Source organism: Paramormyrops kingsleyae, chromosome 22 (genome assembly GCF_048594095.1).
Source record: "Paramormyrops kingsleyae isolate MSU_618 chromosome 22, PKINGS_0.4, whole genome shotgun sequence".
Lineage (NCBI taxonomy): Eukaryota > Metazoa > Chordata > Actinopteri > Osteoglossiformes > Mormyridae > Paramormyrops > Paramormyrops kingsleyae.
The window spans coordinates 8,269,669-8,293,480 of NC_132818.1; the positions used below are offsets into that span (position 1 = coordinate 8,269,669).

General features: G+C 46.8%; 3 protein-coding genes across 8 annotated transcripts in view; 2 read left to right on the forward strand and 1 right to left on the reverse strand.

Annotated features, from left to right (window-relative positions):
- Nucleotides 1–405: 405 nt before the first annotated feature.
- LOC111856326 (uncharacterized) lies at nt 406–3,489 on the reverse strand. 4 transcript variants are annotated; one of them, XM_023836191.2, is made up of 3 exons: nt 3,225–3,489; nt 2,802–3,039; nt 406–2,273 (listed from the first exon to the last, which is right to left on the reverse strand). In XM_023836191.2, exon 3 carries the CDS (start codon nt 2,199–2,201, stop codon nt 1,125–1,127), a length of 1,077 nt encoding a protein of 358 aa, XP_023691959.1. In that variant the 5' UTR covers nt 2,202–2,273; nt 2,802–3,039; nt 3,225–3,489; the 3' UTR covers nt 406–1,124. The 4 variants fall into 4 exon arrangements, with proteins under 4 accessions (XP_023691959.1, XP_023691958.1, XP_023691957.1 ...); XM_023836190.2 differs by having other exon boundaries at nt 3,128–3,489; XM_023836189.2 differs by lacking the exon at nt 3,225–3,489 and adding an exon at nt 3,040–3,073 and having other exon boundaries at nt 2,802–2,971.
- LOC111856327 (thioredoxin, mitochondrial-like) lies at nt 3,473–6,697 on the forward strand. Of its 2 annotated transcripts, none has more exons than XM_023836192.2 (4): nt 3,473–3,540; nt 4,095–4,357; nt 5,259–5,382; nt 5,996–6,697. In XM_023836192.2, exons 1-4 carry the CDS (start codon nt 3,538–3,540, stop codon nt 6,110–6,112), a joined length of 507 nt encoding a protein of 168 aa, XP_023691960.2. In that variant the 5' UTR covers nt 3,473–3,537; the 3' UTR covers nt 6,113–6,697. The 2 variants fall into 2 exon arrangements, with proteins under 2 accessions (XP_023691960.2, XP_023691961.2); XM_023836193.2 differs by lacking the exon at nt 3,473–3,540 and adding an exon at nt 3,581–3,968.
- A 3,960-nt stretch (nt 6,698–10,657) lies between these two features.
- Nucleotides 10,658–23,812, forward strand: part of LOC111856335 (myosin-9-like) — a 30,378-nt gene continuing 17,223 nt past the window's right edge. Inside the window, exons 1-9 of one of the 2 annotated variants that reach the window (XM_072704992.1) lie at nt 10,658–10,895; nt 17,750–18,084; nt 19,827–19,983; nt 20,625–20,652; nt 20,787–20,880; nt 21,621–21,641; nt 22,940–23,032; nt 23,118–23,181; nt 23,562–23,660. In XM_072704992.1, the coding sequence (XP_072561093.1) occupies nt 17,758–18,084; nt 19,827–19,983; nt 20,625–20,652; nt 20,787–20,880; nt 21,621–21,641; nt 22,940–23,032; nt 23,118–23,181; nt 23,562–23,660 (883 nt within the window). In that variant the 5' untranslated portion in view covers nt 10,658–10,895; nt 17,750–17,757. The remainder of the gene's footprint in view (nt 10,896–17,749; nt 18,085–19,826; nt 19,984–20,624; nt 20,653–20,786; nt 20,881–21,620; nt 21,642–22,939; nt 23,033–23,117; nt 23,182–23,561; nt 23,661–23,812) is intronic. The other variant, XM_072704993.1, reaches the window with a different exon arrangement.

The window sequence follows — 23,812 nt, forward strand, 5'->3', positions numbered from 1 at the left end:
CTTAACACTGTTTTCCCAATCCAGTCTTTGGGGACCCACAGATGGCCCACATTTTTGCTCCCTCCCAGCTCCTGGTAAGAGGGAGCAAAAACATGGACTGTCTGAGGGTCCCCAAGGACTAGATTGGGAAACACTATTTTATGGTGTTAACTGTCTACACCTGGCAGTACATTGTAACACAGTCACACACAGACACAGACTACACACGTGGGAGATCCTGCGCTGGCAATTCTATAATTTACTTCCAAAATTTACCTGTGAAATTTGCAAGGAATAAGCTCACCACTGGCCAATGAGGGCAGGTCATCTCAAACACATGCACACCCACAATGCAGACATTCACAGACACAAACAGAATCTGACCAGAAGAGAGTGTGTGCACCACAATTAAATGCTAATATCTTTATTTTACCTTATCACCTTCACTAGATGTGACTTCCTCACCAAAGCATTCTCTTTTATAGTAATCAGTCAGCTCCTGTACTTTGCCCCATATTAAGTTGCTATTTAACATCATAATCTTGTGTCATATGATTGTAAGTAAAGTCCCTACTTCTGTACCGTGGAACATTGCAGTCTGAAAAGCTGCATCAGAATGTAACAATCCCTAGAGCACGGTTCCCCTATTCTGATCCTGGAGGGCCAGTCTGTTACACAGTTTGCAGATTTCCCTGCTGAAACACACCTTGCAAACCTGGCAATTAGATGATGAGCTGAATAAGGTGTGTTTAAACAGGGAAATCTGCAAAATGTGTTACAGACTTACTCTCCAGGACTGGAATCTGGAATTCTGCCCTAGACATTCAACAACAGTTTAAAGTGCAGTACAAAGGAGTGTTTCTGGGCTGTCTGAATGCTCCTTTGCATGAATCCACCCCAGACATCCACTGCATCTCAGCAAACGCTTTGCCGGGACTTGGTTCTGTTTTGTTTTCTTAGTTTTCCATGGGTTACGGAGGCCCCAGTGAATTTATGACTGCTTATAAGACGTCATGAAACATAAACTTGCACACTAGTTGGTAGATATATCACCAAGCTGGTGCTGACTTGGGCTCACAGTTTGCGACACGTTCGCTGACTGGCTGCAGCAAGGGTGCCACCTACTGGTGGAGGTTTGAAAGGAGCTATTGCCATTTGGCTCTTCTCTTCCAGGCTACCAGACAGGGCTGTGGCACTGGTAATGGGGAGAATGGGTCACTGGGGGGCACACATGGAGAGGGTGGGGGAGAGTTTTCGGGGAGAAACAGGGGCACCTCCAGGAGTGAGCCAGACTGAGTAATGGGAGGCAGGAAGTGAGGGCGCCTGTCTGGCCTCTGAGTCACCCCTTGGCCTGTTCCTAGGCCTGTCCCAAGGCCTGCCCCTAGGCCTGTCCCTAGGCCTACCCCCAGACCTGCTCCTAGGCCTGTCCCTAGGCCTGCCCCCAGACCTGCTCCTAGGCCTGTCCCTAGGCCTGCCCCCAGACCTGCTCCTAGGCCTGTCCCAAGGCCTGCCCCTTGGCCCACCTCTCTCCTGCCCAGCAGGGGACCCAGACGGGTCCAGCCCCGCTGGCTGTCACTGGTCACAGAAGGCCTCTCCCTGGCACGGTCTGTAATCTCCAGATCCTGGAGCCACAGACACAGTTCCGCTTCCTTTGGCCCTTCAGAGGGCAGCACCAGGCTGCCTGGTTGGTCCGACGTGTCGGGCCGTCTTCCAGTCGCTTCTGCCCTCCTTGTCCTTCTTCTTTTCCTCCACCCAGACTCTGCGGGTTGCCCGAGGGGGGAGATCACCCCGCTCCGCCTGCCCTTCCCCTCCCAGTGGAGCATAGAGGGAGGGGTGAGCTGGAAGGTGGTTGACTGAGCAGCGGGGCTGTTGTGTGCTGGCTGGCTGTCTGTCCTGGGGATGCCTGCCTGCATTAGCGGCCCTGCTCTTAGCACGTCCAGGTGAGGGAACCCACACCTTTGGGTCTCTGTGTTGGCATCTGCGGGCAGAACAGCTCTGGAGCGGCGGAATATGGACCTCAGGCGCTGATGAGGGGGCAGGCCGGTGGAGGTTCCCGTAAGACCCCTGATGCTCCGGAAGACAGGTGGGGGACAAAGGCCTTGGCTGAGCCTCTTCATGCCTGATACATCATTATCTCCAGCCTCACAGCCTTGGGCATCAACCCAACAGCCTCCTGTCCTCCCCCCGAGCCCAGTGCCCCACTCTGTGCTCTGCTCCTGCATCACTTTGGCTGGTCAGGCAGAGGGACAGGAGAGTGAACGTCCTCTTACTGCTGGTGGTCTCCACAGCTTAGTCTGTATCCAAAGCAGCATTAAAAATCAGAGGTGGGTAGTTCAGGTCTAGAGAGTAAAAATCCAGACCAAGATTTTGTTCCAACCAACCAGCTGAGTATAAAGAGTCACAGTCACAGATTATTCTACTAGTTGGTTGAAACAAAATCTTGGTCTGTGGAACTGAATTACTCACCTCTGCTCAATATTCAGTTTTTTATGTTTTCTCATGAAAAAATATATATAAGGGAGCCTCTGACTAGGAATTAATATTAATGCACTCTTTCTCAGCCACTGAGATACATGCAGTAAAAGATATTAGTACAATTATTATTTTTTAATTCATTATATTAATACTTATATACTGATAATCAGTTTGGTCAGCAGCCCAGCCTGCATGAACACAAAAATAAAATATCTATCAAATCAAAATCAAAACAGAAACATATCAGATAAATATATTTGCTGAGCTGAGTTACTGGCTGTTGCTGGCATAAAATTGCTGGAGATTCTATTAATAAAACAGCAGAGGGGAAGCTTATGTTCATTTACCTTCACCCTGGTGAGCGTGTGGAGAAGGCAAGGTGAGCTCCCGTGTTTGTTTGTCTTCCTCTTCGTCGCCTGTGCGCTCCGTCATCCGCCCCTTTCAGTCTGCGGCCTCCATCTGTCGCCGCACCCCTTTGCTTGCCTTCATCCCTCTCTCTTTCATCCCATCCTCCTCTCTGACATAAAAGATGTTCGGTCCCTCTACCAGCTTTTCTATTTCCATCCCACCATCAATAATAAATACCTGTAGATGGACAGATGGGTTGAAAGAGTCCATGTTCTACTAGGGTCATCATCATCATCATCTTTACAGTCACCGGAAAGATCATCACCATCATCATTATCACCGTTGTTATTGGAAAGAGCTTTTCTACACATAAAAACAATATACTGGCTTGTCTTCATTTTTATTGTTTGCCTAGAACCTACATGTAATTCAACAAGTAGAGTATAACAGCTTCGACATTACGACAAACCGTAAATGAAAGTGCAAGACGCTATCAGCGTCGTACTTCGGATATTCATCGTACTGTACTACAGGTACTGATGTAGGTTGTTTTATGTGTAAACAAATCGTGATTGAAATATAATATATATTTAATATGCGGTTAGGAAACCGAGAAACGCTTTCCCTGCAATTCTGAAGTTGCCCTGAAGGGGCCGCTATAACATGTGCCTGTGATTTGCACATTGTGAGCGGAAGTACATCAAGGCGACCTGCGCGCGAGCGACGTGGGTAAGCATGGTAGGTATCGCGCTGTTTTAATATCACCTAGTTATTTTCTAAGGAAGAATGAACGGGAGGCGAATGGGTTCCGGCAAAAAGAGCTGTGTCGAGTTTCAGATCAGAAAATACTAATGAGAAAGATCAGTGTTATCGAGAAAAAAATCTGAATAGAAATACATTTAGAAATCGACCATCACAGGTTTCTAACACATATATGAATCAGAGATTCACGAGAAACTAGTTGAAGAATAGGATTATATTAATGTGAAAATATAAAGTATGATAACTAGGCACGTCAGACCACGTGACGAAGGCTGCCAGTGTATTTGACGGACAGCTTGCGTACATATTTATAATCCTCCATGTTTCCTGAATTAAAAGTTGTAGCACATCTTGCACTTTCTTTTACAGTTGTGTTTATCAAATAGCGATTGTCATTACTCCCGGTGAATTTGCCGACATTTTATAGTGCTGCCATTGTCCATTGTGCCCTGGCGCATAATTGTGGCTTTGAAGTGAAGTGTAACGCGTTGCATCGTTAATCTTTTCGGTCCTGCATTGTCTTTTCCTAGATGGCCTGCAGACGGGTCGCCGGCGGATTTTGCTCCCGCTTGTCGAGACTTAGCAGCTTCCCCATCTCGGCTGCTCGCCGTGCATCAGCCGTCGCCCACCGCCCCGAGGCCGCGTCGCGGTTCTTGTCGCCCTCCCGCGTGCTGTCCCGGCCGCTGCCCCTCGCACCCTGTCGTACGGTGTCATTCAACGTGCAGGACGGCGAGGACTTCACAGAGAGGGTCATCAACAGCGATGTGCCTGTACTAGTTGACTTCCATGCTCAGTAGGTATCTGGCATCGCAGTCTGCGCTCGCGACATTTTAAATTTTCTGTCAATATTAGAAAAAACACATTGTGGTATAAAATACAAAAGCGTATCACTAGATCCTGAGTACATATTTTAAATAAAATTGTTTCTTGCGTCATCGGGATGTGGCCTGCAACATGCACTGGAGCAGTTTGCAGCTGAGTGTGAGGTGACAGAGATGACAGTCAGCACCCCTGAGAGAAAAGGGTGGATTGCCCTCTCCTGATGAGGAATGAGTTACTGCCTCAAATGGGGGAGTTTAAGTGTCTCAGAGTGAGGGAAGAAGGGAGCAGGAGATCGGCAGGTGAATCGGTACAGCATTGATTTACCTATCAGTTGATGTTTGTACCCTTGACTATGGTCATGAACTCTGGGTAGGGACTGAAAGAATCGCGTATAGAAGTAGCAGAGATGAGTTTCCTCCTCAGGGTGGCTGGGCTCAGCCTTAGAGATGGGGTGAGGAGCTCGGACATTCAGGAGGGGCTCAAAGTAGAGCCGCTGCTCCTCCGCATTGAAAGGAGCCAGTTGAGGTGGTTCGGCATCTATCTAGGATGCCTCTTGGACGGCTCCCTGAGGAGGTCAGCTGGCCTGGGATTCCCCCAGAGGTGCTGGAGGTGGTGGCTGGTGAGATCTGGGCATCCCTGCTTAGATGGCTGCCCCCTCGACCCGACCCGACCCCAGATAAGCGGCAGATAATGATGGATGGATATGTTCTTTTTTTCACAATATACTTTCCTTGCTGCAAGACAAAAACTGTATTTCATTTTAGACAGACACATTAAAGACACAATAGTAAAGTCATCTCTTAATCCCCCCCTCCATCCCTTATCACTCCCGTTTTCACCTCCATACATTTCATTCTTGCGTCTTTTAACAGGTGGTGTGGTCCCTGTAAAATCCTTGGTCCCCGGCTGGAGAAAGCAGTTGCCAAGCAGCAGGGACGTGTTGTCATGGCGAAGGTTGACATAGACGAGCACACAGACCTGGCCATCGAATATGGGGTGAGGGTGGGCGGGGCAAATAGCTGGTGCCATGTTATGATTTGGTACGACGATGTGGGAGATCCAGGCTTTGTCCCATTTGCCCCACCAAGTACACACTTAAACCCTAACACACAGCTTAGTGCAAGTATCCAAGTGTGTCCCAACCCTCAAATAAGCCAAGTGCAGCACCCTTAAAGTGCACTTTATCCACACTTTGGCAGATAATGTATGGAAGTGGCCTTTATAAATATATAGACCACAGTGCACTGCATCAGTGATGACTAATGTTTACGTCAAACACAAGGAAGCCGGTGTATCAGAGCACAAAATGCCTCCTGAAGTTTAAATTTAAGTGCACAAAGTTGTATAACGAATGTTATACAGCGAAGGACAACCCCAAATGCAACTAACACAAATGATAACATGGTTGTAGAATGATTCTTGTTCACCTCTCCAAATATCAAATGTGTCCCATTGTTTTCAAGGAACGTCCAGACACTTGAGATCTTTACATACACTTGCGGACTTTGCATCTTATGTCAACAAAGTGTGTATGGAGCTGGTACTTAAGTGGGCATATGGGGAAGAAGCCCCAGTTTCCATTCTGACGCTCAGTCTCCTCCCCCTCTAGGTGTCAGCAGTTCCTACTGTGATCGCCATGCGGGCCGGAAAGGTCCTTGACCAGTTTGTGGGGATCAAGGACGAAGACCAGCTGGACTCATTCGTTGGCAAGCTCGTTGGACTGTGAGCGGGTCACTTTCCATGCTGCTGCTGTTCCCCCTGTCACCACTCTGAAACTGAATCTTCAGTATGTACAGAGATGACATTCACGTGCTGAAATACTAACACGAACATGATAACATACATGCCACAACTAAACAACTCCTTAGCTGAAAGGGCATGGAGTTCAGTTGCATCCTTGTAGACTGGAGCGTTTAGGGAAAAAATTATTTTGTTCTGTGAAACTTTAAACTCTTAAAACTCTTCTGTGAATGATGCAAGAACTTGAGCTGGTGTCAGTGCTGTACTAGCAATCTGGAGGTAATATGACGCGAAGGCGATGACCCTGCTTAACTATGATTTGCAGTTACTTATTTTGACCACAGGGTGGCAGCCCCAGCTGATTAATACTCTGCCCGATAATGTGAGTTTTGCACGTGACGTTCAGGGTTTTTCTATCTCATGTCATTGTCTCTTGTTCGGGTCTGGACTTTGTATTATGTTGTATTATAATGAATTATTCAGCGAAGAATGAATTTTAATGAAGTTTCGGAATGGCTTAGAATCTAAAACCAAATAAATAGAAAGGAGTGTTTCATTGTTTCACCAACAACTACTTCCGTGGTTCATTTTTTTTAGTGGTCAGCTGTTTTTAATAAGAAATTCAAGCACCTGCTGATCAGTCGTGTCCGTGGTTCATTTTGATCCAACAATCAGATTTTTGCCCCTCATCGTGTTATAAACAGGAGTACATACAATCCTATGAACAGCGAAAAAACCCTTCAATAAAATTAAGTAGCAGGCCAAAGGTATCTGGGGTGGAGAGGATAATGAACCATCTGGCGAAGAACGGAGACGCCACAGTGACAAGGTCAAAGTTCAGGGAGATACTAGCTAGGAATGAAGGGAGTCACCTTCCTTGTGTGCGTAAAAAACAACAGGCGTGACCTACAGCAACTTTTGAGGGAAGCTGCAGGCTGACTTGTGGCCCTGTTCTGTTCAAAGGCATTTAACTGGATCCGCTCGTTAATTTCCACTATATGGCCAAAAAGCATGTGGACACCAGCTTGTCCGATATTTCGAAACCACGGGTATTAATATGAAGCTGGTCAGTGCGTTGGTGCTATAATAAGCTCTGTTCCGCTAGGAAGGCTTTCCGTTAGATACCGAAACATCGCTGGTGGGATTTGCTGCCCTTTAGGTTGGGTCTAGATGTCGGCTGATCAGATCCCTTTCTGTGAGGTGTGGTTGACCACTTTGCGACTGAACTCACTCCCAGACGTTTTGACCTCCGGTCATGTCACTTGCGGTTGACCGGAGCAGAACTAACAGGGCAGAAATATGGTGAATTGATTTGTGGGAAATTGTGACGTCATAAGATGGTGCCAAGTGGAAGGTCACTGACCTCTTCTGTACAGCTGGCGCTTCTGCTGCTAATGTGTCCTGCTAGGAACTGCATGACCGTGTGCTTCATTAGACCTGTGTCAGCAATGGGTGTGTCTTAATTACCCAATTACTCTAATTAATAGGGGTGTCCTTATACTTTTGGCCATATTCTTTAGCTCCCCTCCACGCTGTTGGGTGCCTTTTAAAAATGGCCTGCTGAGGTGGCATTCTGAAAACCCCGGCAACTTCCTGTCCACGCATCCTTGTTCCACAAGAACTCCGCTGATAACTCAGCAGGCTCTAACACTCCTCCACCTTTATTTTCCCGCTAAACTCGCACACAAAGTCCAGGTATTATTCATATGACCTGTCGCCTTATCAGTGCAGAAGTCTGGGAGGACAGCGGCACACCTAAACATGCTTTAGATAAACGTCTTTCTTCCTGTCTGGTCTGTTTTTTTTTTTTTTTACCTCACCATTCAACTCTTCTAGATCACTTCCACTGCTGATCAACCGCAATCACTACACCGGTTACACGCAGTTCCTTGGTGTACATGCTGCATCAAAAAACATTCCTCATAAATATTACGTTTTCAGTCGAGAGAAAGTATTACTTAAGTGCAGATAGCAGAAATGTGATTGGTTAGGCGCCTAGCACGTGCTTCTTTTGCAGCGAGGCTCGAGGTATCGCAACTCTGCATTGTTTTAGGTGTACAGCAGAAATATTTGGAATGACTGCGGTGCACCTTTTCTCTTTTCTTGCGTGCACGGGGGTGTTTCTGCTGTATCACCAGAGCCTCTATCTCCCTACCTTGCCGCCGTGTAACCCTACACCTCTTCCGCTGAAACAATAGACCACACCTCCCCTGAACTCTACCACTCTCCTTCTCCCTCTCGCTTCTATGTTACCATATAAGGGAAAAAAGACACGGGAAGCCAGTGGTTTTTCAGCGAGAGGGAGAGAGCTGCAGAATTCCTCGCTCGTCTGTCTGTTTTTCCCTATGAATCAAACTTAACATTAACTGTGCGTCCGAACCACCAATTAGTGACTTAGGCAAATAACCAAGTACACACGCAATTCTGAATCCAGCAGCCGGGCTGCGTGGCGAGACTTCCACGATGCGGACCGTAACTGGATGGCAGCAGAGTATTTGTACGGGACACATGCTGAATTAACGCTGCTTTTTCCATCCTGTGACACTGAACGCACAAAAAAGAACGAAGTGGCGAAGTGAAATGCTCAGATTTATTTGTACGGAAGGAGACATTTTTACTTCTAAAGGAATAACGTCCATCCTTCCCCTCCCCCAATCTCAACATTCCTAAATTTTTGAGTCAACATGCGTCTTATCGCCCCTTCCTGTGTACCAATTACTAAAGTACAGGGTGGGAAGGCTAGACATGACACGGTGCTACGTCCTCAAATGTAGTATATCGATTAAGTCTATATACATGCATTTTCTCTGGCTGTATATATTGAGTAAAATGCCAGTACTGTTTGCAATAAATTAACGATGGACAAGGGAACAAAAAGGCCACGCCAGTTTTACATGTGTATTTTCTTGTATTTTTTTTAGTGACAACATTTTGTATCCACATTAACAGACGCGATGAGTGATTGTGCATTACGTGCATTGCCTCTAACAATGTGTCTTTAGTGATCTCACATTCTTTTGATGTATGACATAATGATTTTATACTTCAGTATAGTAAGACACACATTGGTCCCGTACTAACAGGAAGGGAGACAGAATTTGATAGTATCCTTTTTTGGTAATGCCATTGTCTTAACCCCGGTGCAGTCTTTCAGAAATGATTGGACCTGTAGTCATATCCTTCATGTTAAAACACACACACACACACACACACACACACACACACACAGGTAAATGTATTAGTGGTTTTGCTCTTTTTTCCATCTACCTTTCCTTACATTCCATATAGCCAACGAAGAAAGTGACTTTCAGCCTGCTGGGTATTGCCTAATCAATCTGAAATGACATGACCTTTATCTACATACAGTTCACTATTAAATTGCATTTAATGACGCAAGAAAGTTATACACAGCTAGTATGAGCCACCTGCTGTATTGCTGAATAAATATACTGTAAACCACTCAGGCATTTAGATAAGTTTGTGTGAGCGTGCGTTGTGCGTGTCTTTGTGTTTGCGCATGTTAGGCTGTTTGTGTCGATTACGCTCCACCTGTTTTGTGTTTAATGGTGGAGGAAGGGACACAAAGCAGTATAGGCACCACCCCTTTGGGGGAAGGTGACAGGGGCAGAATGGAACAGGGCCCAGAATGGATAGCAAAAGGTATTAAGTTACCACTGCATTCTTTCTGTTACTATATTATGTACCATCTCCCCCTTTTCCACTACCGAAAGGCTTTGACTAAGCAATGTAATCCCAGGATTCATTGTAATTACCCTGTTCCCTTTGATGTTACTCCTTACGTCTCGGTCAGACGGCCTTCTGCCACGTGAAAGTTTATTTACTGCCCTTCTGGTCTCCTGTACAGTTCTTCTGTCTCGGTTGAGGAAAAATGTGAGATGCACTCTGGCCTATAACGTATGAGACTGGAGTTCTGTGGATTCTGCAGCTACTTTTAATAATTTTCACCAAGGGGGTTATTGACATTAGTGATTTTGTTTTAATTATGATTATAATGAAAATAATTTCTGGATCTTACAGTAGGTTAACATGTAGAGATTATTGCTTTTAAGGTTGTTATAAAAGAATATAATAATAATAATAATGCTTACAATGCGTGACGAAGAAAATGGATAATGTACTACGGAAATAAGGATATTTTATTTTTGAATATGGAATCCAACACTACAAGTCCTACCTTTGTTATGTTTCAGTGACAAATACAGATGACCTGTATGACGTTACTTGGCCTGAACTGTCTGCTACTTATATGGTCATGAAACTCATCCATGCACATACCTCCTTCATTAAACACCACGTTATCACGGTCTTCCTCCGTGTTCCAACTATTTCAAGTTCGCGTCCATGTTTGCCTATTGAAACAGCGGCTCCGCTAAGGGCGGTCCCTCCTATTTTCCCATTGGTCGAAAGTGACAAGAAAGTTACAGTGCCTGACCGTGAGTGGTTAAGTGGGCGGGGGCAGTGCCTTCGGGCCCCGCCCACCTGACCGCGCCCCGGCTCCGCGAAGGGTGAGGAAACCTAACAAACCTGCAAGAGGGAGGGAAAAAAAAACAGGGAGGTAGCTAAGAGAAAAGAGAGAGAGAGAAAGAGAGAGAGAAAAAAACCCTGCGAGAGTGAGGTGGTTCACAGACGTCAGTTTCATTTGAGCACTTTCCAAAGCAGCAGGAAACTTGGTTCCGCCGAGAAACGGACGTCGACTGAGGCGCAGACTACTTATCCAGCGACTTTCAGCTTCTGCACGCCAACAGCAGGTGAGCGTGTGGCTACGGCACGGAAAAGTAACGCCGGGCGCCCCTATTTCTGCATATGCGGCGCCGTCTGGTATAGCTGACACATCGGGTGCCTGTCTCCGGCCGGCTAACAGGCTAACCAGCTCAAACAGGAAGAACAGTATTCGCTGCTTCAACAGTTACTGATTCGGAGGCAGAGCTTGGCTCCTGAGTGACGTTTAGATTATAATGCATGTCAGAGTAACATGTTTGAGTAAACTGTTCTTTTCTTATTATGATATTCTGTGTAAAATACACGCGGAGAGTTGAAAATGCTATTACAGAGCTGCAAGGGTTTCATGATGGAGAAGAAACTTCGCTAGGCGGCTGGTACAGGAAGTGGTTCGCATGAATGAACAGAAAAGGGCAGAGACTCTCTGCCCTCATTTTGAATGGTGCTCGGCTTCAGATTATTGTGCAAGTGTGCCAGGTTTTGCGTTCCATCACGGAGAGCCCCCGAGAAGTCCGAACGTTGGTGTATTTAAGCTTTAAAGTTAATGACCTCTACTTTGTTTCAGAATACGCCCATTACGTCAGTGAGCGCTCGCGACTTTGCCACTCGCATATTTCCCTTTATTCACTGGAGAGAAAACAAACCAGCACCCTGCTCTGCCTAAAGCAGGCATCTCAACATACAGGAACAGTTATACCCTCAGCCGCATTGGAAAGCGAGGCAATCTGTTTTGTCTGACTGATGCATCCCATCCCTGTTTTAACTATACATATTAAACAATTCATGCATTCATTTTAATGGTACCTCTCCCATGCTATACTTGTACCTCGGAATTTTTTTTCCAAGCGAACGATGAACTAAGATCAGACTTGTGTTAAAACAATAACAGCTCGTTTATTTTGCAAATCACAAAAAAATCGTTTCATGTGTACTGCCATGAAGCCTAAAATTACCCACGCATACTTGTGTGTGTGTGTGTGTGTGTATGAATGTGTGTGTATGTATGTAAGTATAATTAATATATGTATATATATATGTGTGTGTGTGTGTGTGTGTGTGTGTGTATACACATATATATATATATATATATATATATATATATATATATATATATATATATATATATATATATATATATATATATATATATATATATACACACACGTGTGTGTGTATGTATGTATAATAAAAAAAAAAAAAAATATATATATATATATATATATATATATATATATATATATATACACATACACACACACACACACACACATATATAATGTATATTCTGCTCTGATGTTTACAGTACAGGAAAAATATAAATTTGACTTAAATAGGCCTCAGAGCAAAAAATTATTCATTATTGGTGTCAAATTGTATTTTATTGAGGTTTAACAGACAGTTACCGAACTGCAAATGTCGCATTCAGCATATTTTTTGGCTGGTACGTTGTGGTTTCTCCCTTCCTTGACTCCATGCCCCAAAAGGAAACCGGCTTTCGGGAATGCGCGCACGCCCTAATTTTGATCATATCAACCTCCAGGACAAACAATTACAGATCATTAGGCTGGCTTTACTTAAGAGCACTTTTTTCTTTTGCTTTTGATGAGAAGTATGTCTTCTTGGTCACTGTTGGAAGATTGTTGTTCTTTTTCATGTATGATTTCAGTAGTAGGGATTCTGTAACATACAAGTTAAACATGGTGAGTTGCTTAGGTTTTTGAAGCCAGGATATTTAGTAATTTCTCTGACTTCTTTTCTTTGGTTCTTTGTGTCTGCGTTACGCTTTTCTTTTCCCTGGTGCTCCACGCCCATAAGCTGGGCCACACTGCGACACACCCTGCCCTTCTTAGTCGGGAGGTTAAATACGGCATTGCCCGGGAGGGAGGAGCTGTGGCAGCGTCCGGCTCTGGATCTGTACGCTGCAGCCACGAGTCACCGGCTCGCATCGAGGCCGTGGCTTTGCGGTAGATTTCGGCTTTGACGCCTCACCTTCATACCGTCGCATTTCCCGCTCCGAGTCCCTAATGTTACCTCTGCGGCGCAAAGTCATTCAACTAGTTTTTGTTATTTTAGAAACTTAGGTACTTCTCATTTTATCCAGCCAGGTGAATGAAATCATGTCATAATACAATTCTGATATTTGTGAATATTTCTGATAATAACAGGCTAGTTCTTCATTTTCCTGGTGAATCCTTATTTCCAAAGTTACCTACTTTTTTGTCTATTTATCCTGGGAATTTTATTGAAGCAATTAAAGTTAGCCGCTTTCGCTCAAGGATACAGCTGGCATTTTTTGAAATGCAGGTCCGTGTTATTAAATGCCACGCACATCATTTGATATCCAAACATCTTTGGATTACAGATAGTTGCCAAGAGTGTGCTTACAGTATGGAATGTCAGTCTGGGTTTTACCACTGGCGGTGTGCAGTACTATTGCAGTTTGTCCACATGGCAGTATGTTCTAGCAGCAAATCACTTTTTCCTGGTTGGAGGTCGCTGGGCAACCTGCCGTGTTCTGGGAAAGCATAACGTTAAAAAGCGGGCTGGTTGAGCTCCTGCAGCTGGGCCAGAGAAGGTACAGGGCCGAGGTCCACATCTTACACTGTGACTAAGGCGGTCTTTCATAATTTCCTCCTCAGCCAAGGTCCGTCTTAGTCACTGACTCATTTCGGCTTGTGGCGGTCAGTTGCACCGTAACGGTGGGTGTCTGAAATAATCCGCCCCCTTCGTTCAGGTCAGTTTTGGCCAACAGGGTGCACCGTGAAAGTGTTCATCTTTACACTACGTTTGTGTAATCTATTGTGTAGACGGAATCTTACCATCCTCTGTACAAGAATTCCTTTATAAAAATAATGTTAAGGCTGCTCTGCTCCACATCTCCAAGTTTTTCTTTGTGCTCTGAATAATAGTCGGTTCAGTCCATCGTCAAGTTTAACAAGTTAGTTGGAGTTGCACAACTTGCACGTAGTTTTTTTTGTTCTTTTTCTTCAGATTACTGACAGCTGTGTCCCTGTTAGTCATGTAGTGTGTCAGTCCCCTCGTCCTCGTTCTGCCCTTAGGCGTGTGAAGACACATCACTAGTTGTAGGGCGGAAAAAAAAATCCACTGAAGATCAGATGTTACTTGTGGTTCCCAGAATACGCCCCGTTTTAAGCACCTTTGTGATGGTATGTTAATTATTGAGCAGTGGATTTTTTTTTTTTTTGTCTGTAAATGTGAAACGAAGCATGCGGTCAGTGGGTTTCGCACGACCTACAGCACCCTGCCACAAAGCAGACGCCTCATGAGTTTCTGTTGTCCCGGAAGGTTACCCGATTCAAAAAAAGCAGCTGCTCAATGCATTGATCAGTTATTCAGTGTATGTGTCTCGTACCTGTTGAAGTTTACCCTGAGCCTCATCTTAAACGTGCTTCGTGAACGGTCATGTTTGCACGACTCCGATATCCGCCCTTCAGATGCTATGAATTTTTTTTCTTTTATTTGTTTTATGAATCTTCTTTATTTGGCGTGATGCACGTCTGCTTGGGGCAGCTGGCAAATGTTTGCTTCGTGCTTCTCATTTCGCGTCCGTGTCTCGCTCGCTGTTGCTTCGCTGTTGCCTTTTGTTCTGGAACAGTCCCTGGGTTAGCTGTATACATAAGCTGTTTATGGCCAGATGTTGGAGTTCTGCACTCCCTGTTAAGCAAAAAAGGCATAACGACATAGTTGCTTCCAAGTGAAATTTTACACCCAATTCAAGTTCCTGAGCCATGCTAAGCTAACTCTCCCTGGCCGTCGGACATCGCCCCTCCCCCCACCCCCAAGTGAGCACACCTGCACTGGTTTCAGGAAGCCTACAATGCCAGGAAGCTGTTGCATTGTGGGTAAAGCCTAAGAACAGGAGATGGAAGTGGGGGGGGGAGGAGTCTGCAGTGTTCCCTCGGAATAGCTAACGCTGTTCTCCTCGCAGCATGACGCTGCACCTTGTCCGGGCATAATCACCAATGTAAGCGACGGAGTCCTGTGACATGATGTAACTTCCTGCTGTGGTTTTCGCCCAAAAGCTCTGTGTTTACGCGTCAGTCTTGTGTCCCTTTTTTGGTTTTTATTTAGGTAAAGCCATTTGTTATATTAGCCATCCTGGTGCTGTGCTGCATTCCAAGATTTGACTTGCTATCGGGCGTTTATTTTGTCCACACAAAGATGTTGTTAGGGTGTGTGACCTACACACCTGTGTGTGTGTGTGTGTGTGTGTGTGTGTGTGTGTGTGCGCGCGCGCGCAGAAGTAGTTTCATACTGTTAATATTACCCAGCCTATATTGCTTTAGTGCTGTGACCTTTGTATCGTTCTGCCTGAGGGGAAATACCATAAACTGGCTCATTCTATCAGACATTCAGCAGTTTGTTTGTTGTACTGTTTCCAGGCAATACTCACCTGATAAAGGGGTATTTTTAGGGATGTTTTCAGTGTGCAAAGGTGGTAAAGAGATGGCTTTGGAAATGAAGCTTTTCTTTTGGTTTTGATATTAATGGAGCACAAGTTACTGACTGAGGCATTCGAGTTGCTCCTGTTTCACAAGCTGAAAGCTCTTTAAAAAAAGGGCTATTGTCTCTGAAGCCGTGGCTGTGATACCCCTGACCTTTGACCAATGACCTTTGCCCAGGAAGAGCGGCTGATATTGCTAGGCTTGTCCCCCAGAACCCTGAAGAAAGAGACTGATAGGATGGAAAAATCGATCATATTACCCATGGCAGAAGGGATGTATTGCTGATGCGTCGCTTGCGGAGAGGCGTTGCATGTCTCTCAAAAGGCCAATTTTCGGCTGGAGAAACATCGGTCTGCATTTTTTTTTTCTCAGCGGCTTGGGTCACTGCTGCAGCATAGAGGAGTAAGCAATTTGAGTGGAAAAACAATGAAAATTAATAAAACTTTAAGGCAGTTGAATACCTTTGGCATGTAGACTTCAAAGCACCGGTTGTGTATTGTGCATATTGCACATATGAAAAGCTATCAGATCTATATGATCTTCCTGCTGGTACCCGAAGCGGAAGGAGAGCGCATTAATAAAGGAGCCGTACCGTCTTTGCTGTAGCTCACTAAAACGTCTTATGAAGTCAGGCGGCCCCCTCCTGTGTGCAAAACACGTTTGCTGAGGGGATAGCTCTTAACGAGGCTCTATGGCTCGTTAACTGCAGCAGGAGCCTCTGCTCTGGTTTCAACCTGTCTGACTTCCTGCCGTCGTGGCTGTCCCGTTCTCACTACCTTCCAGAAATGAGCTTGCTGACATTATAATCTCAGATTTCTAGTTCCCGACTGGCACTCACTGTTTGGTCTGACAGTGTTTCTGCAGATGCCACCTCAGGACAGTCGTCTATAAGTCACCTCTTTAGAACGGTAATCCTTAAAATATTTGCCCGTTTTCTTCCTAGGAAGGTTGAAGGCTTTGCAAAATGGGTTTTTGCATTTGGCTTGTTCAGTTTGGCACCAGCCAGCCTCTGATTTTGCTTTGACGTCAGGAATAATCCTTGTTTGAGTCATGTTTGCAGGCCTTGATTGCCGTGTGGAATGACTCTTTGCTTAACCTGATGTTACCATTTAAAGCTGTTTGTTCTTATTTTGCTTCTATGACTGGAAGTGTGCATGAACAAATGTGTTTTTGATCTTGAGTCTCCTAGTAATTCCAAATATACCAGAGACCAGGCGCGCACTTGCGAAACTACTGCGATACCCCGAAGTGTCCTTCGAGTGAGAAGCATGGGATTCTGAAGAGTTAACAGGACGCTGGGCTGGTATGGTTGTGATAGTGGTTTGATATGTCCCAGCAGAAGTTAAGTAGTGACACAGAGCCCCAGCAAACATAGGGGGGGGGATACTTTGCTCAAGTGGGTTGTTGGAGCAAAGGATGACGCTGTTATGTGAGGGTTTAAGCCTCTTGGGGGGTGTAACGTGAGCGAAAGGGAGGGGAATGACCGAGCCTGGAGTAGATCAGGAAAACGACTTTTTGGGGGGGGGGGGTTGTGGAATTCCTTTCTGATAATCAGTGGGTATGGGAGGAATGTGGCCCTGGAGGCCTGGATAAACACAGAAAAGGGGGAGGGAAAAGTGGGGGTGGGCAAAGGTTTCTAGGTTGGGGGTGGCTAGTGGTCATGGTGGGATTCGTGATTCAGACTAACGAGACATTGAGTACGCCGTGCTCCACTGCAGGGAATGCGGGTGTCCCAGTCTGGTTGGGGTGGGAGGCACAGTGATGAAAGTCAGCTGTGGGGGGGGTCACATGAGTCGTGTGAAGAATGCTGCCGCAACCGAGTCTCCCAGCGCTGCTTGGGTCTTACCGGAACCCTGGGTCTGCTCCTCGCTCTGGGACTCCTAGCCTATTAGCATTAGCATCAGCACGCTGCCTGGCCGGTGCTTGATATTAAGGTGCATTCACCCCCGTGCCGCTGATTTTTGCTGTGAAATTGTTGTAGTAGCTATTGGCCATTCTGCAGCTATCGAAGATGCAAAACCACATTCGTTAAATTCAGGGTTAGCGGCATCTAGCTTGCCGGGAGTTTGACGGTTTTGGCTCTGAGGTTGTTAGTGTCCTTGTAGATGTTATTTTGAAACAAGTCTTTGCCGTTTTGTCTCTCTTCCCGCTTTAAAACCGCTCACTGAGTGCGCTCCTTTAGCGGTCGCTCATGGCTCTTGAGCACAGTTTAATAACTGCTAATGCTCTCATTGGCTCCGACCTGCTATTCTTGTACAGAGAATCTCTGTAATTTGATCATGTTTTTAGATTAATGTACATGCGTAATTGTATCCTCAGAACTTTACTGAATAGTAATTACACAGACAACAAACAGCGGAGTGTATCAGAGCCCTAATGCTACCTTCTAACCATTCGCCCTGCTTGTCCATCTGTAGCGGCAACCATGTCGGACGCGGACAAGTTCCTCTACGTGGATCGCAATCTGGTGAACAACCCGCTGGTCCAGGCCGACTGGGCCACCAAGAAGCTGGTATGGGTGCCGTCGGAGCGGCTGGGCTTTGAGGCCGGATCCATCAAGGAGGAGAGGGGCGATGAGTGCGTGGTGGAGCTGGCCGACTCCGGCAAGAAGATCACGGTCAACAAGGACGACATCCAGAAGATGAACCCGCCAAAGTTCAGCAAGGTGGAGGATATGGCGGAGCTGACCTGCCTGAACGAGGCGTCCGTGCTGCACAACCTGAAGGAGAGGTACTACTCCGGCCTCATCTACGTAAGTGTCACCTCCCCCCAGCGGGGTTTCCTCAGGCAGCTGCCTGCTGCGTGTTTGCTTTTAATTAGGTGTCCTCCCAGCAGATGTTTTTCATGAAAGCTGCAGAATTATGGGTTTCCTGTCTATTTTTTATGTACCTTGGGTACAGCAGCAGATTCCATGTCAAGTACAGATCTGCAGCCGATACATTGTCATCCGGTAGATTTTTGTCCAAATTATTCCCACATTAGTGGAAGCGGGAAGCTGGAGATACTGAAGCAGGATCTCGGGTTGCTCAGTCACCGGTGTCTCTCTCGTTCAGAGCACGTCGAGGGCAACCGTGCCCCACTTTGTGTTTGTGGGTGGGTGGGTGGGGGGTAGTCTACATTTACAGTCTGTAAACAGGAAAGAGCAGAGAACAATATGTGCACCAGCCCCCTCCTCTTGGAATGTGACGCCTAATAGTATTTTAGCCGCTGCTAGCTTTCTTTAATCATTGCCAGTATGACTCCCACCCTAACCCCTGGCTGTCTCCTTGCCGTTTACCCTGGAAAATGATGTGGCTGTATGAACGGAGCACCTATGGGAGCTCTGTCGGGGTCAGGGATATTCCCAACCCCGCGCCTGACTGCTGAGCCTTACTGGGGGGTGCCTACCCCCCCCTCCTTTCCCCGGAGCCCATGAGGTCGCCCTGGCCATAGTTTAAGAAAACCCTTTAATTTATCTGATGCTTTTATCCACAGTGACATACAGTAGAGGGACGTCTTACTAATTTCTGTACGCTCCCTGGGATTTGAACCTGCGACCTTTGCGGTGTTAGAGCAATTCTGTCTTTGTTGCAGGAGCCTGACTTGTGCCTGATTTCATTTTAATGAAATCTGACCTGTGGCGGGTGTATTGGCAGAACACCCCCCCCCCCCCCCATGCAAATTCTTCTGTCCTACCCCCATAAACCTCACCTAAAAGTGCAAATCCTGTCCCAGGAGTAGCTGATGCCGAGTTACTGCTGTGTGATTGACTTGCCGGAGATTAACAGCGTAAATAAAATCAGGTCATACATGTCTATTGTAAAGTCCAATTAAAATTAATTAAATAATTTTAAATACCTGTGGAAATATTTGCAGCAGTATGTAATAGTGGTATTTGAATTCACTTCCTCGTTCCTTCAGCTGGATGTATCTCTTAATATTAAATAAACTTATAACAACATTAAAATAAACATTATTACATCGTGCTGTAGCCAGGCCGTCAGCCAAGCCCTCGATGTCATGATGGCAGAGTGGCCTCAGCAGGTCATGTCTGGTCATGTTGGTGATTTTGTTTTGAAGAACAGAAGATGTTCTTCAAGAACAGAAGGGTGGGGCAGGGTGGGGCGGCTCACCAAGGATCCTCACCATTACCAAGAGACTTTGCTTCCCGTGACAGATTAGATGAGGATAGTGGTCTGGCCTTTGCCAAATCTGTGCTTTCTTCCACCTGTTCCTTATCGGAGGTTTTCGCTGCACTTGTCCCGGCTGCACGTGACGCTTTGGCTCCTGTGGCTGCATGTTCGAGCTCCTGGTCCCGCCCAGAGTTTCCCACGCTGCGCCCAGAACCTCCCCGTCCGGTCTGGCCGGTCGAGTCTCTCGTTAGGAGCCGTGGAGAAATCTCAGATGGCTGTTGGTTCAGTGAAATTGCGCGTGCATTTGAAGTGAACAAATGTGCGGCACTTTTAGAGCGTGCAGGGCGTTGTTGACCCCCCAACGTCCTCCAATTTCTTCCAGACCTACTCGGGGCTCTTCTGCGTGGTGATCAACCCCTACAGGAACCTGCCCATCTACTCCGAGGAGATCGTCGAGATGTACAGGGGCAAGAAGAGGCACGAGATGCCCCCCCACATCTACGCCATTACAGACACAGCCTACCGCAGCATGATGCAGGGTGAGGCACGAGTGTCAGCTGTGTGGCCCTTGGAAGCCCCGCCCCCTTTCCAGTGACAGGAAACGGATATCAGCTTCCTGCCTGTATCAGGACGCTGTCCTGTTTAGCCAACAAAACTTGAACGTGTGTTCTGAGATTTCTCATAGTATATAGCATGTAATAGCACGGTGTTTACAAACCCGGTCCTCGGGGGCCCACAGACGGTCCACATTTTTGCTCCCTCCCAGCTCCCAATATAAAGTGGGAGGGAAAGGGAGCAAAAATGTGGACCATCTGTGGGTCCCGAGAACCATGATTGGGAAACACTGCAATAGTGTTAAACTCCCCTTGAGAAACACTGGATTACTGTGCCATTTTTACAGTTGTGTCCCTTAACGTATCTGGAATTTCTGTGAGCTGTAGCTCCTGTGGGTGAGGAGGTCCTGTAGATGTTTGCTGTCGGTGTTATGCTAAGTGAGACACAAGCCACAGTGACTCGCTGACCCTCATAGACATGTCAGTACAGTAACAGCCTGAGGGGGATTTGCGTTACTCGCCTGTGCTGTGTGTCTCAGGGTCACTTTGGCACTGTAAATTTTGCAGCGTAATTGGCGCACTGAGACATCAGGGTGATCTCTCTCTCGCCTTTCTCCTCTTCACAGACCGCGAGGACCAGTCCATCCTCTGCACGTGAGTCTTCGTGCAAAAAGTGCCCAAAAGACATCACCGCTTTGTGCCTGTGATGGTTGCTGAGTTTCACTGTTGTTCTCACTCGTCTCTCCTCCTCCTCCTCCTCCTCCTCCACCTCCCCTTCCGTCTCTCAGAGGGGAATCGGGAGCTGGAAAGACGGAGAACACCAAGAAGGTCATCCAATACCTGGCTCACGTGGCCTCGTCCCACAAGACTAAGAAAGACCAGGTGAGTCCCAGTGCTGCCTTTCATCTTCCTCCTCTTCCTCCTCCTCCTTGTGGCCTCCTTACAAACACTCCCCCCCCCCCCCCCCCCCACTTCCTCATACTGATCCTTATCCCCCCCCAGTTCAGTATATTCCCATCCGCCTCTCTTTCAATGCTGTCCTCTGAATAGCAGGATGCTGGGATTCAGCCCCCCCCCCCCACACACACACATCCTGGTCTCTCTCCCCCCTTTCTGTCCACACTTGGTAGCCACATTGTGATTCGTGTGTGTGTGTGTGTGTGTGTGTGTGTGTGTGTGTGTGTGTGTGAGATAACTGATGTCTACCTTCATTCATTCACTGTTACTGTCAGACACTAGTACATGTTATTTGACACCCGTCAAACTGTCGGGTGATTAATACGCACCTTTAAGAAAAGTTACAATGTTAAAATAATGAGGCGTCTGCAAGTCCATATGCACAACTTCAGAACTGTTTTTTTCAAACTTCCGTTGTTCACTGGAGAATTCCGGTCAAAATGTAGCTTGTTTTTGGTGGCACGTGTCCAAAGCGGCCCCTTCGCATGGCCGTGCGCGACTTGCTGTCCTGAGGACAGGCTAACTCTCCTGGCCGAGCCGCCGTGTCTCTGGGTCAGCTGCTGTAGGACAGCTGGGACTCTGCCGGGCTTCCCAGAATGTACTTTGACCAGAAGCCTTTGCAGTGAGCTGTGTTGTTGAGGTTCTCTCTCTCTCTCTCCATCCAGAACGCCAGCGTGCTGTCCCATGTGAGTTTCTCCACAACATCGCTCCTTAAAACATTTTTCTTAATTTTTTTACTCGCCCCCCCTCCTCCACTTTCTCCTGTCTTTCTTGCCACCGCTGCTGATGTCTTGTGTCTATATGGTGGGTTAGTCAGATATGAGGATGTTCAGGTCACATGACGGGGGTGAGACAGGAAGTGGGAAGCGTTATCTTGAAGGGAAGGCAGAGAATTCACACAGACAAGAATGTGTATAAACCAAGGTAACTTCAGTGTATTGGTAATTAATTCCTCTGTTTGAGTGAATGTGTGTATTTCTATGGTTAGGAAAGGACGCTTTCGTCCCATCTGCAGTTCTTGTCTGTGTGAGTTCAGTCTCGTTGGTCTGTTTGTGCAAAGCGTTCATGTGCCTTTTTTGGGGTTTTCTGGAGGTGCCTCTGTAACGCGTGTTTGCGCGCCCGTGTTTCTCGGGGAGTCTCCTCCGGCCGCCCATCTCGCCTGCAGCCGATCAGCGCCTCAAATGTGTGCCTTGCCGCCTGTCGAACAGACGCCCTTCCTCTGTCCTCTCTGCTCCTCTACGTGTTCTGGGTGTCTGTGTGTCAGATCTTAATGTCTGGGGTAACCGGAAGCCGCCAGTATGCGGCGTTGATCCCTGCTGGGTCACCTGCCTCTCAGACTCCTCTGCCGTGATGATAAACCAACTCACCATCTCGACAAGAATGCAAGAAAACACTGCAGAATATAATAGATTCTGCTTATATAGTCCAGTGGGAAGCAAGTGGTGTGTTTGCATTATGAAGAAACAAAGGCTACATTTATGTAGCATTTTATGCTTGGCTCACATTTATAATTTGGTGTGTAAACTGTTCAGGTTTCACGCAGTGCAAAGGTCAAAGGTCGTGACACCGCAGTGCGTCGTGGTGGGCTCTTCTGCATGGGGGTTGAAGGTCACTCTCTGGGCCGGCGGTGATGGGACACTCACAGGGAAGTGACTGAGTCGACTCTGGGATGTCGGGGCGTGGGCACTAACATGGCAGCGTGTGAGCGTGGGCGCCGGTGTGAGCGTGGGCGCCGTGGTGTGATGTGCCAGGTAGGTCAGCGGTCCGTTGGTGAGGTGGAAGGTGGTGACCTTTGTGTCACCGATTCAAGTCGGTGTCAGTGTGCTCGTGGAATGTTTTTTGCCTTGAATTTGTTCAGAAACACAAGAATTTCAGCTTGCAGGTGTACTGAATAAAATGGAAGAAAAAAAAAAAACAAGCCCAACCCTGACCCCAGTTAACCAAGTTGCATGTAATGGCGTTTGGTACCTTATGTATCCACCAGGGGGAGCTGGAGAAACAACTGCTGCAGGCCAACCCCATCCTAGAAGCCTTTGGTAATGCCAAGACAGTGAAGAATGACAACTCTTCACGATTCGTAAGGATTCGGCACTGCGTTGTGGTGTTCTGTGTCTAAATAATAATTAAAATGAAGGCAAAAATCGTGTACTTGTCTCTTGCAGGGAAAATTCATCAGGATCAATTTCGACGTCAACGGTTACATAGTCGGAGCAAACATCGAGACCTGTATCCTCGCCGTGGCAGCTTGCCATTTATAATTGCAACCTATAGACATCCCCCGAAGTTTGGAGGAACAGTTCAATGTGTACTCCTTTTTTTTTTCTGCGTTGTAAATATTGCTTGTAGTCTTACTTCCTGTGCTGCAGTCGAACGAAATTCCACACTGCAGAGAACAGAGATTTTGTTTGTTTTAAAGGGAAAGGGGGTGGTGACGAGGCGAAAACAACAGCTCCGGCCTTAAGGTTTACATAGTACACATGTCCATTAATGGTAAAGTATGTGGGCTTCACCGCCCCCCCCCCCCCCCAACCCCCACCCCCTCTTCATGTTTGTCTGCAGCCAGATGTCTGTTTCGTCCACGCCTTCCTTGACAGTATTTCTGACAGACTTACTGGAGAAGTCACGCGCCATTCGGCAGGCCAAGGACGAGAGGACATTTCACATGTTCTACTACATGCTGTCAGGAGCAGGGGACAAGTTACGCTGTACGTGTAACGTTGTAATCTGCAGCGGCTTCACTCCTCCTTTTGTGTTCGTTTATTTTGCTCGCCTCCTGCCCTTAAAGCAAGGCCTTTGTCCTCTATACCTCAGGCGTCTGCAGTCGTGATCTCTGTGTGAACCTTGTGCACGCATTCTG